The 13,003-nt window shown below is 39.7% G+C and overlaps 1 protein-coding gene and 1 pseudogene across 1 annotated transcript; both read left to right on the forward strand.

Annotated features, from left to right (window-relative positions):
• LOC141490053 (acidic mammalian chitinase-like) overlaps positions 1-11,017 on the forward strand; it is a 29,525-nt pseudogene extending 18,508 nt beyond the window's left edge.
• On the forward strand, positions 6,180-6,700 carry LOC141490052 (large ribosomal subunit protein uL11-like). Its single transcript, XM_074190325.1, has one exon. It carries the CDS (start codon positions 6,188-6,190, stop codon positions 6,683-6,685), a length of 498 nt encoding a protein of 165 aa, XP_074046426.1. The 5' UTR covers positions 6,180-6,187; the 3' UTR covers positions 6,686-6,700.
• Positions 11,018-13,003: the final 1,986 nt, after the last annotated feature.

Here is a 13,003-nt window from a genome sequence, read left to right on the forward strand (position 1 = left end):
CCTCTGTTTTTATTTTTTCCCCTTTCCCCCCCTGTTATCCATATTCCCCAGTATTTTGTTTCTGAATACCATGCCCTTCAGTGTGTTTGCCATCTTATATCATACCCTCCCCTTTCTTTCCCCTTTCCCTTTTTCCCTTTTCCCTTCCCTTCCTTTTGTTATTTCCCCCACTCCCCTTTGTTTTCTCCATCCCCCCTCCCCTTTTCCCCTTTTAATACTTGAAAGGTTAGATGTTTTATAAGTTAATTGAGTGTGTGTAGGTTGACTTTAAGCCAAGTCTGATGAGAAGAAGATTCAGGGGTTTCTCCTCTGCTCCCTTCTTCCCCTCTATTACCATTGGTTTTTTGTACCTCTTAGTGTACTGAGATTTGTCCCATTCAATCCCCTCCCTCCTCCTGGCTCTTTCCTCTCCCCCTTTTTGGGAGGTAGTGTATTTTTTTAGATCTTTCTGTCTAAGTCATAGAAAATTCTGAGTGTCTGTCCCTTCTAGTTCAGTATATCTTATTGAATAGAGTCAAAATTCCTGAGAGTTATTAGAGTCTTTCTCCCAAGTGGGGTTAAAGCCAGTTACATCCCATTAGATAGCAGTCTCATGGATAGGTCATGAATGTCCATCATTTCTGGCTAGGTATATTCTCTCTGTTAGAATTACATTTCTCAGGATTTGTGAGAGGTTTTCCCCCCCCATGCTGGGATATAGCCAGTTTCAACTTACTGGATTGCATTTCTTTTCCTTTTACCCCCCCTCCTTTTTTTAACTTTTTATGTGTCTCTTGAACCTCCTGTTTGATGTCCAAATTTTCTGTTTACCTCTTTTCTTTTCATCAGAAATTTTTGTTATTCTTCCATTTCATTGAATGTTCATCTTTTTCCCGGAAGAGAAGGCTCAGCTTTGCAGGAAAGTAGATTCTTGGCTGCATTCCAAGCTCCCATGCTCTTCGAAATATGTCATTCCAGTCCCTTCGATCCCTTAAATTTGATCCAGTCAGGTCCTGTGTGATCCTTACTGTGGCTCCTTGATATTTAAATTGTTTCTTTCTGGCTGCTTGCAGGATTTTCTCTTTTATCTGTTAGTTCTGGAGTTTGTCCACAACATTCCTTGGTGTTTTCATTTTAGGATCTTTTTCTAGTTGGAATTCGATGTACTCATTCAATAACTACTGTGCCCTCCGATTCCATGATATCAGGGCAGTTTTCCATCATTAGATACTGTAATATTAAGTCCAGTCTTTTTTTCCTCTTCAGTGTTTTCAGGAAGTCCTATAATTTTCAGGTTGCCCCTCCTTGATCTATTCTCTAGGTCAGTGGTTTTGTTGATGAGGTATTTTACATTTGCTTCTATTTTTTCTATTTTTTTATTTTGTTTAAGTGACTCTTGCTGTCTCATGGAGTCATTAGTTTCTGTAGACTCCATTCTTTTTTGGGGGGAGGAGTTTTCTTCATTAACCTTTTGCAACTCTTTTTCCAATTAGTCAATTCTACTTTTGAAAGAGCTTTCCATTTGACCAATTGAGCTTTTGAGAGAATTAATTTCTTTTTGCATTTGCTCATCTGAGGATCTGAGAGATTTATTCTCCTTTTGTGTTTGTGCAATTGTACTTTCTAAGGTTTTGTTTTCTTGTTGCAAGGTATTAATTGTCTCTCCCAAATTTTTAAGCTCCTTCCTTATTTCTTCAAGGAAGTCTTTCTGTGCTAGACACCAGATTGTATTCTCCTCAGAGGTTCCAGGTCTTTCTGAGTTGGGGTCTTTCCCTTCCAGGAATTTTTCTATGGATCCAGCTTTCTGCTGGCCCTTTTTCATTATGCTAAGACCTTGAGTTGGGGGAGGGGCTGGTTCACCTGGGCTTGGGATCTCTAAAGGCTTTACTGATTGCAGTTTCTCTGGCTGGCCAGTAGGAGGTGCTGGTTGCTTTCTCTGGAGTGTCTGTGACCTTGGTTGAGAGGCCTTCTCCCTTTGCTTGAGGGAAGGAATTGGAGCTATTGAATTCTTTTGCCTTCAATCAGTGGTGGGCTTTACCCTGGCCTGTGGTCATTCCTCAGCTGGGCTGGTTCTTTTGCTCACACACCTGGGCCTGAGGCAGAAGTAGTTAGCAATTGTTTGTTTTGGAGGAGGCCTCAGTGCAATGGAGGTGTGGACTCATAGTTTCTCAGACCCGAGGAGCCCAGAGATAGTGTCCGCAGCTCTCCTGCACCAGACCTCTCCCTGCAGCCCCTTCCCCAAGCTCCAGAGGGACAGCACCAACACCCGAGCCTCTGCTTCCCCATGGACCCAAGCCCCTTTCATCCAGCCCCACCTCTGATCCAGCAGGTCCAGCTCTCAGGCCCTCAGACTCCCAGTTCCAATTCAGCTGCTAATCTGGCTGATCCGGGGCTAATCCTCCCTCTGAGCCCAGACTCATGGCCCAAATTCATCCAGTGCTGCTGCCAGAGAAAAATCCTGAGGTAGATGTTCTTTCTCCTGGCTTTTCTTTCTGGGTTTTGTGGTTCCAATTTCTTTTAAGAGGTTTGTTTCATGTGATAGTTGGGGAAGAGATCAGGAGACTTTAGAACTCTGCCTGTCTTCTCCCCACCATCTTGTCCAGGATCTGGAAAACTATTCTTACATGGACACATATTAAACAAAATGGTGGTCCAAATTTGAATACGAGGCAGTAGTTTCCTAATCCCTGATCTAGACATTCCCAATTTGAGAATAATGTCCAGCTCATTGTGATTGCAGTGGAGTGGGGGAAATGAGATGGAGTGAACCGGAAATTAGCACAAGTCTGAGAAGTCTTCTCAACAGAGCATTATAGGTTCCTCAGAAAGATGAAGAAGATTGGTGTTATCTGAAAAAGAATTTCCTGACTTCATCTTTCTTTCTCCTTCAGATTCACCACCATGGTTTCCACTCCTGAGAACCGAAAGACCTTCATCAAATCATCTATCAATTTCCTGCGCCGGCATGGGTTTGATGGACTGGACTACGATTGGGAATACCCTGGCTCTCGTGGCAGCCCTCCTCAGGACAAGAACCTTTTTGCTGTACTGGTCAAAGTAGGTTGGATTTCTTTGAGTATGACTGAAAAGCATATAGCCAATAAAAATAATGCAATGGAGAGAATGTAGGTGCCTTTTCACTCTGACACTGACTTTTTAGTAGTCAAAATGCAAACCTCTTATCCAATCATCCAACTTCCAAGTGCTGTTAATTTCAACTCCATAACTTCTCTTACATCTCTACCTTTTAGTCAACTCAACATCAGAAGCATCCTGATTCAGACTCTTAAAACCTCCTGCCTAGGTTACTGCAAAACATTCTTAATCGATTTTCCTTACTTCAGCCTTGCCCCTTTCTAAACCAACATCCACACACCATATCACTCTCTTACTCAGTAAACTTCAATGGTTCCTTATTTCCTATAGGCAAAAAAATACCAACACCTCTGTTTGACATTTAAATTTCTTCACAATCTGTCTCCAAATTATTCTTTCCAGGATGGATAACATAACTTCTTGAGACTCCATATTCCAGTCAAATTTGCTTTTCTCCATGATATTCCTTCTTCCAATTCCATGCGATTGGCAAGGAACATCCTCCCTGTTTGTCTCCATATTTTGAAATCCCTGGTGTATTTAAAGGTTCAGTTTAAGTACCAACACTTCCAAGAGGTCTTTCTTGATTTCCTTAGTTGTTAGTGCTTCTCATACTCCCCACATTGCTTTGGATTTATCCAATATGAAATTTTATTTACTTAACAATGTTTATATTCTACCACCACTATACACTCATCATAACACCTTGCTTCACCATCACATATAGAATGAAAGCTTCTTGAGATCAGGGACCACTTCATTTTGGGTTTTTTTTTAATTGTTTTGATTTGGGTGGGGTTTATAATATTTTGTTTTTATCCCTGGTGATTAAGGCTTAATAAATAAGTGATGATCCCTGTGTCCCCTTGTAATCAATCAAGTAAAAATATTTTATGAAACTAGTACCTTCTTATCTGTCATCAAACTGGATTCTAATCCAATGAACTCAATTGAATCAGTATACAATGAAGTATCATCAGTGAAAGATTCAGGTTGAATCCAGAAAGCAGCCAGAGAAGTCTGACTTTGGGCTTTTTTCACTTATTGCCCCACAGGAAACACATGAAGCATTTGAGCAGGAAGCCAAACAGAGTGGCAAACCCAGACTGATGGTCACTGCTGCTGTAGCTGCTGGTATCTCTGACATCAAGTCTGCCTATGACATCCCCCAGCTCTCTCGGTGAGTACTGTAATTTATCCTCCAAATATCTCTTATCATTTGTGTTGGAAAAACCAATCCTCAAACCATCATATTCCTCAGACCAGGTAGAAAGCAATGATCAGAGTTTGATTTTGATCCTGTTTTTCTTTCCAGGTATTTGGACTTTATCCATGTCATGACCTATGATCTCCATGGCTCTTGGGAGGGCCACACTGGAGAGAACAGCCCCCTCTACAAAAACCCCAAGGATACTGGTGATAATGCCTACCTCAATGTGGTGAGTCCCCTAAACACCATGAGAGCTACAGAGAACTGAAATGGTCGGTCTGAAATACATCAAGATCACCAATATAACTGAGAGATGTCATTACATTCCACCCAATTTATTAAATGTCTACTATGTGTAAGGAACTTTAGTAACCTCTCAGGGTAGAACATCAAAAACACAGCTTTGAAGAAATTATAATAATAATAATAGTTAACATTTCCATAAGCATCTTAACATTTGCAGTTGCTTTACAGATACTTTCTCATTTGATCCTCACAACATCTCTGTGAGGACAGCACTTTATTGTCCTCATTTTACAGATATGTAAACCAATTTTCAAAAGCAATGATCAAAAAGGTTAAGAGGACTAAAGGGAGATCAGAACTCAAGTCTTCCTTCCTCCAAACCCAGCACATCACCTGGTTGCAGTATCATGGGTAGAATCACAAAGCAATATTTTCAAAATAAGTACAATTCAATGTAGACTATACTAGAAGTCAAATAGATGTTTAGGAGAAAGTTCTATCAAAAAATATGACAGATGAGATTACCACAGATGGAAGCTTCCAAATAAGTTTAATAGATGGGGTAGCATCTGAGTGAGACTTTGAAAAGAGAGAAGTGTCAATAAGGAAAGGTGAAAAAGAAGCTAGTGTCTTCCTTCAAGGAACTAGCTTTCTAATATGGTGAGGGGAGAGAGTGAATTTCCAAAATGTGCATAAAGAAACGTCATGTGGAAAATTCTGACACCGGGAGCTTAAAAAAATGTTTATTGACTGACCAACATTAGTCAAGGAGAATCTAGAAAATGACTTCTGGCCAAGAACAGGGAATCAGCAAAGAAACAAAACAGAAGAGGAAGAATAGTTAAATACTGCAGATTATCTGAAATGATAACTATATGAAAAGAATGACATGATTTTATGAGAGTTGGAGTCAGATTATGGCCAATTTTATATAATTTGTAGAAAAATATGAATTTAATCTGGTAAACAGTAGAGAGCTGGGTTTTAGAATTGTACAATATGAAGATTATTTTAATATTTTCATGAAGAATGCACTGGAGAGGGGTGAGGCTGGAAGCAAGGGACTAGTTAGAAAGGAGTGGCCTGATCCATGGTAGCTCAAACAGAATGAGTGGAGAACAGAGGATTAAACAAGAGAGTTAAATTAGTAGGAATTCATTATAGATAAGGGAGTGGGTTAGGTACAGAAGAAGGAAACATCTATAACAACACTAGGATTTCAATCAAGAGTATTTTGAACTTTGAGGGTGATGCCTCAACAAAAATAGTGAAGTTGTTCAGTTAATGACTTTTCTTATATTTATTATCATAACTAATATAATTTCATTTGATGTTGACAAGAACTCTGGGAGGTAAAGTCTATCGTATCCATTTTAGAGTTAAGAATATAGAGACAGAAGAAATTAAGTTATTTACACAGAAATGCACAATGAAGAAGTATTTGATGCCTGATTCCAGATCCATAGGCTGATTCATTGCTTCTAATAGGAAATTAATTAATTCATAAATCATTAAGAATGTTCTGAAAGGCGGTCTTTTGGCTCCAGCTTGTGGTGGTGAAGGTTCAACTTCTTTTGGTCGTCCCGAATCTGGGTTCATCCGACACCGGCAACCACCCCGCAGCATCAAGACCGAGCCTCCACCTTCTTCACCGCCATGCCTCCCAAGCTTGATTCTAATGAAATCAAAGTCATGTTTTTAAGGTGCACTGGTGGTGAAGTTGGTGCCACATTAGCTCTGGCTCCAAAAATAGGTCCCTTGGGTTTGTCTCTAAAAAAGGTTGGTGATGACATTGCCAAGGCAACTGGTGACTGGAAAGGGCTTAGGATTACAGTGAAATTTACCATTCAGAACAGACAGGCCCAGATTGAGGTGGTGCCTTCTGCCTCAGCCTTGATCATCAAAGCTCTAAAGGAACCTCCTCGAGACAGAAAGAAGCAGAAAAATATTAAACACAGTGGAAACATCACTTTTGATGAGATTGTCAACATTGCTAGACAGATGAGGCACCGATCCTTGGCAAGAGAAATCTCTGGAACTATTAAAGAGATCCTTGAAACAGTCCAGTCTGTGGGCTGCAACATTGGTGGCAGACATCCTCATGATGTCATTGATGACATCAATAGTGGAGCAGTGGAATGCCCAGCATTATGAAGATTCATCACTTCAAAGCTGGAAATTGAGGAGGTTGTGACAAATCTGATCAGTGGATAGAGTTTGGGCAACTGTCCTGGATTTGAGCTCCTCGGATAATTTATTGATTTATTATATACTCCTGGAGGCAATCTGTGGTGTCACTTTGATATGTGTGATTTTTACATTGAATCATGGGAGTTACAACTGATTTCACACACTTATTTAAAAGTGAAATACATAAAGTTCAAAATCTCTTTACAGTCATCACCATAATTGAATGCAATGAACATAAGAAGGTCCATACATTTTAAAATGTCCTTTTTTTAACTTGAAGTTTCAGATATTAGAATGCTTAAAATGCTACCAATTGTGATGGTTACCTTTCCACAAAATATTAAAATAAAGCAATGTTTATCAGAATTGAAAAAAAAAGAATGTGCTGAGAGCCTTATTGGTTAGGACAAGAGAGGGTGACCTATAGATCAGTTCGATTCCTGCGTGGAGTTAATATCAATTCATGGCCATGCATTACCCTTTTCTTTTAACAACTGGGGATCAAACATTTAGAAACAAGGCAGAGTGCTAAGTACTAGGGAAAATATAATGATAAGAAAGTCATATTGGAGAGTTACCATTCTTAGGCTAACAATCTAAAAGGAAAAGCATGACATTTCTTGTTGTTGTTTCATTTGTGTCCCAGTCTTCTTGAGGTTTTCTTTGCAAAGGAAGTAGAGTGTATTGTCATTCCCTTCTTAACTCATATTATAGATGAGGAAACTGAGGCAAACAGGATTAAGTGACTTGCTCAATGTTACACAGCTAGTAAGAATTGAAGCCTGTCTCCATGCTCAATTCACTGTGCCACCTGGCTGCCCTTAGACACAAATAACTAGCATACTAGGTAGAAAAGTACATAACAAAAATGCATCGTGTCTTAAGACCAGATGAGGGCAAGATCCCTTAAATGCTGGAGAGGCAAGGAGACAGGAGGAGGAAAGAGAAATGGTCCCAGGTCTATTTAATGTGCCTCTCTTCCAGGATTATGCCATGAACTACTGGAAAAACCATGGAGCTGCCCCTGAGAAGCTCATTGTTGGATTCCCAGCCTATGGACATAATTTCAAGCTGCAAAACCCCTCTAACCATGGCATCGGTGCACCCACAGTTGGACCCGGACCTCCTGGAGCCTACAACCAGGAGGCTGGATTCTTGACTTACTATGAGGTATGTAGCTTGAAAGCTATATAAGGATGATCAATAGTTATTTGTGATGTCTCCTGAAAGATAAAAATACAAAGGTGACATTTTCCCCCAACAATGCTTGGTTTTCTCTTTTTTCTCATTTGATTAATATTTGGAGCTGGAAAATTTGACTTTATTACAAAGGGATAATTCACAGGAAGACTACAATCGAAGTCCTAGTTTGATTGGATGCCATGCTGTGAAGTTGATAGCAGATTCTCCAAACTGTGGCAGTAGAGGACAAACTTTGGCAATTTCTATCAATCTAAGAAAGGTCCAATAATGTTCTATTGACTCAGGACCAGTGTATTGAAATTTTGAGTAGTGGGTTGGCCAGTGAGCAGAGATGGCTTTTGGTTACAGCAGTAATGAAACTGTCCATTTAAGGAATAAAAGGTTTCCATCTGCATCAGAAAAAGGAGTATTTACATAAGTGATATCAGGGCTTCTTGGAATAAATGTTTCAGATCAGAGGTAAGAAGTATGTGACTATTTGTCTATTTGGATTTCATTAGGGTTTTTTGTAGTCCACTCTTGGAGACCTGGGGTAAGCAGTTACTGTAAACAGCACAGGGCCTCCCTACATCTAGAGAAGGGCACCTCTTCCTTCCAATGCAGCTTAATCATGCCATAAGTAAATACTACAGTTGAAAGAGATGTTGAAATCTTCCAGTCTAAGACCCTCACTTTAAACTTCCCATCATCCTTTTAATTGCTGAAAATAAATATCTAAAAAGGATCAGAATTTAGAATTCCAATATTTGTTAATTAAGCTCACAGACAGGTTTACGTACTTTCCCTTTGAAATAGTTTACATTAATTCATACTATAATGTACTGGCTATCCCCAGTGATTGACTCTCTCCCTCTTCACCTCTACCATTCCTGTATCCTTTTAAGTCTCAACTAAGCCCTACCTCCTGCAATAAGCCTTTTCTAGTCCTTAGCCTTGGTGCCTTCTCCTTGGAATTATCTCCATTTTATAATATATATATATATATATTCTGCTTTTACATAGTTCTTTGCATGATGTCTCCCCATCAGTGGGTGAACTTTTTTGAGAACAAAGTCTAGATTATGCCCTCCTTTTATCTTCAGCTCTTAGCATAGTCCTAAAGCACAATGGGAACACAATGATTGCTGAGTGACTAAATAACTCCTTTCTGTCCTATTATAGAAATAGAAATGCTCACATTTTTATTCCTGACATTCTTTTTTTTTTGCAAAGCAATGGGTTTAAGTGACTTGTCCAAGATCACACAGCTAGGTAATTATTAAGTGTCTGAATTCTGACTTGAACTCACATCCTCCTGACTTCAGGGCTGGTGCTCTATCCACTGCGCCACCTAGCTGCTCCTATTTGTGACATTCTTAATAATTTTAAAAATATTTTTTTAAAATTTATACTCAGTGTCTTTCCTGAAAATATTTGTTAACCTTTTGATCTCATCATTTTCTTTTCTCAGATCTGTTCCTTCTTGAAGGAGGGTGCTACTCAGGCATGGGAAGCATCTGAGGAGGTCCCCTATGCTTACAAAGGAAATGAGTGGGTTGGCTATGACAACCCCAAGAGCTTCCAAATCAAGGTAGAATAATTCACTAGATTTTCTTGAATCAATTCATTCCTATTTAAAGCTCCAAACCTTAGAAGAGTCCATGATTGGGCCTAGAATATACATCCATCTTGCCTCCACAGGCTGAGTGGCTAAAGAAGAATAAGTTTGGAGGAGCCATGGTCTGGGCCATTGATCTGGATGACTTCACTGGGAGTTTCTGTAACCAAGGAAAATACCCCCTGATCAGCACCTTAAAGAAAACCCTGGGTCTGGAGAGTGCAAGTGAGTGGGAATTGGAAATATGTCCTTTCCCTTTCTCAATACTTGTTTTTAAAAAAACAATACCAAGAAAAGGAATCCATTCCAATCCCTGTAATTTGAAAGTATTTGGAGAGAGATAGGAACTCAAACAAAAACTTTTAATATTTGATTGCTTTCCAACTGATAAATGGACCACTTAGTCCCCAGAGTCTCAGGTTGTCTGGAAATTATGAAGTATGGCCAAATTACAATCTTCCAAGTCTTTGTTCAATTCAGAATTAGGTGAGAGCCCTGAGTCGACAAATGATTGCCAAGTCAATCAGGGTAGCATGTCAGAGATAGTCCCTTGTCATCTAGCACTAATCCATTTATTCATACAAAGAATAAAAAAAAGAACATGATGTCTGCTAAATACTAGTGGGAAGTGGATTTTACATGCCAGGCCTGGTGGCTCAACTAGATCTTGAAGGAATTTTTTGAGAATGTACACAAGGCAATCACACTAATCCCCTGACTCAAGGAGTGTGTCTTGAATCATTCAGGAAAAAATAATTCTGGGCCCTGAGAGGGAAAAATGTGAGAATCACTACTGATTTCAGACCAGTTGAGTTATCTCAGGGACATAGTAAAATTTAAATTACAATACAAGCAGTTTTATATTTGGCAGGATATGATGGATTGGTGAGTTTTTGGCTAGGATTATGAATTTCTTGTGGTCCTAAGAGAGAGAAATCAATGAGGGTTAGAGTGGTCAAGGAATGCTTCATGTAAAAAAAAGGAAGCTAAACAAGACCTTGAAGTATGTTTCAGAGTTAGATCAGCCAAGTCAGCATGGGAACATGAGGAGAGCATGCCCAGCCAGTTGGGAATGATCATGTAGAAACCTGGAGGAAGGAACCAGAAGCAGGATCTGAGAGGGATCTCAGGCCATGAGCAGAGAGAACTAATGACCTACTTTCCTTCCCTCCTAGGTTGCCAGGCCAATAGGGGCTGAGCCCACCAGTCCCACTGGTGGTAGTGGCAGCAGTAGCAGTGGTGGCAGCAGCAGCTCTGGAGGCAATTCTGGTGACAGTGGATTCTGTGCTTACAGAGTCACAGGCCTTTATCCTGTCCCTGGCAGTAGAACTCCTTCTACAACTGCATGAATGGAAAGACCTACAAGCAACTCTGCCAGACCAGCCTAGTCTTTCATACTGAATGCACCTGTTGCAACTAGCCATGAATTCATAGAGTTCAGGGTCACCCAAGTTGTAACCTGAAATATGCAACAAAATAGTAAACTTTAATGTTCTGTGGTCTCTGTTTCTTTGCCGAGTCTTCTGTGACTTTGGGTCTCTAATCCACCTTTCCACCAGTCATTCTTAGAATAGGAAAGAACCTTAGAAGTTATCAAAACTAACTTCTTGTTATGGCCATGACAAAGAAATGGACAGTCAGCTTCCTACTCTTAGTGAATTAAAGAACATTGGCCACTACTCTGATTTTCTATTGCTGATGGGAGAGAAAGGAAGAACCCTAAAGTTGCCTGGTCAAAGGCTAAAGGAGCCCAATCTAAGCTTGGTTGTCATCAGCTACTTCTAGTAGCCTGATGATTCTAGACTTATTACTTGGTTCCAGATCCCTGTCCACAAATAGAACCAAACATCAGATTTTTCACATTATTGCAAGTTAGGAGGGATATAAGAAACTGTATTTTCTACTCTGAGACTGAAAACAATAAAAATCCCCTGTACTTCCAAAACGAAGTTTTTCAGAACTTAAAGACCCCCAGTAAGATGACACCCACCACCCCTTGCTCTTTTGTCATTTTTCTGTTGGGTCTGACTTTTTGTGACCCCATTTGGAAGTTCTTTGGAAAAGATACTGGAGTAGTTTACCATTCATTATCCAGCTTGTTTTACAGATGAGGAAACTGAGTCAAACTGAGCTAAGTAACTTGCACAGGGCCAAATCTAGAATTGAACTCTTGAAGAGCAGTCTTCCCAACTCCAGTTCTGAATCTCTAGCTGCCCCTGAATAAATCTTATTTACCCTCTGCTCCTGGAAGGAATCTTATTTCACTTTTGGCTAATTCTAATTATTAGAAAATCTTTCCTTGCATCAAGCCAAAAACTTCCTTTCTGCTATTTCTATTTGTTTGAAGTTCTGACCTCTAGGACCATGAAAAACCCATGTAATTCTTCTTCCATAGAACAGCCGTTCAGTATTTAGAGACATCTATCATTTACTGCTATGCTTTCCTCAAGTCTACACACTAAATATCCCCAATGCCTTCAACTAATTTTCATATAGCTAGGTGACACAGTAGATAGAACCCTGGACTTAGAGTCGGGAAAACCAGACTTCAAATCTGACCTTAGACACTTACTGTGTGACCTTGGACCATTTAGTTCATCTCTCTCTACCTCAGTTTCCTCAACTGTAAAATGGGAATAATAATAGAACCCATCTCACAGGTTGTAGAAAGGATCAAAGGAGTTGATATTTCTCTAATATTTGGTACATAATAGGTACTTTACTTGGAGACTTCTTTTCAAGGAGGATCCCTCTATCTACCAAGGCAGCCCATCCCTTTGTGTGGTGATGACTAATTGTTAGGAACTTGTTCCTGACATGAAACCTAAAGCTGCCTTTTAATAACTTCCATAAGCTAATTCTATTTTTTCAACAAGGATCAGGGTAACTAATTTATGCCCCACTATCACCTTTCAATTATTTAAAAGCAAGTATCCTGTCTTCTCTTTATCTTCTCTTTTCCAAGTTAAATATTTTCAAGTCTTTCAGGTAATGTTCATGAACACAAGACCTTTCAACTTTTTAAAGTCTCCCTTGCTAAAATGTGGTGCCCAAAACCAAGCATGATATCTTAGATATTATCCAACCAAAGAAGAGTACCAAGGCATTAATGACTTCCTTATTTTTTGACCAAGCCAACTCAATGTGAACATCATGTTGTACCGTATCCTGCCCAGGAAAAGCTATCTCTCCCTCCTTCTCTTTCCCTCTCTTTGAGAAGTCAGGTAACCTGCCCTTGTTTGTCCTGATAACCGTAAATGCCTTGTCCGATGTAGTCCTTAGTTGAGATGATGGTGATGACAATAGAACAGCAACAATAATCATTTCCAATGCAATTTAAGAATATTAACTCCTTTTGTCCTCACGACAACTCTAGAAGGTATAGCTATTATTATCCTTATGAGGAAACTGAGGCAAATAGAGATTAAGCAACACCCAAGGCCACACATTTAGAAAGTGGCTGAAACTGGATTTGACTCTTA

Source organism: Macrotis lagotis, chromosome 5 (genome assembly GCF_037893015.1).
Source record: "Macrotis lagotis isolate mMagLag1 chromosome 5, bilby.v1.9.chrom.fasta, whole genome shotgun sequence".
NCBI classification, from domain to species: domain Eukaryota; kingdom Metazoa; phylum Chordata; class Mammalia; order Peramelemorphia; family Peramelidae; genus Macrotis; species Macrotis lagotis.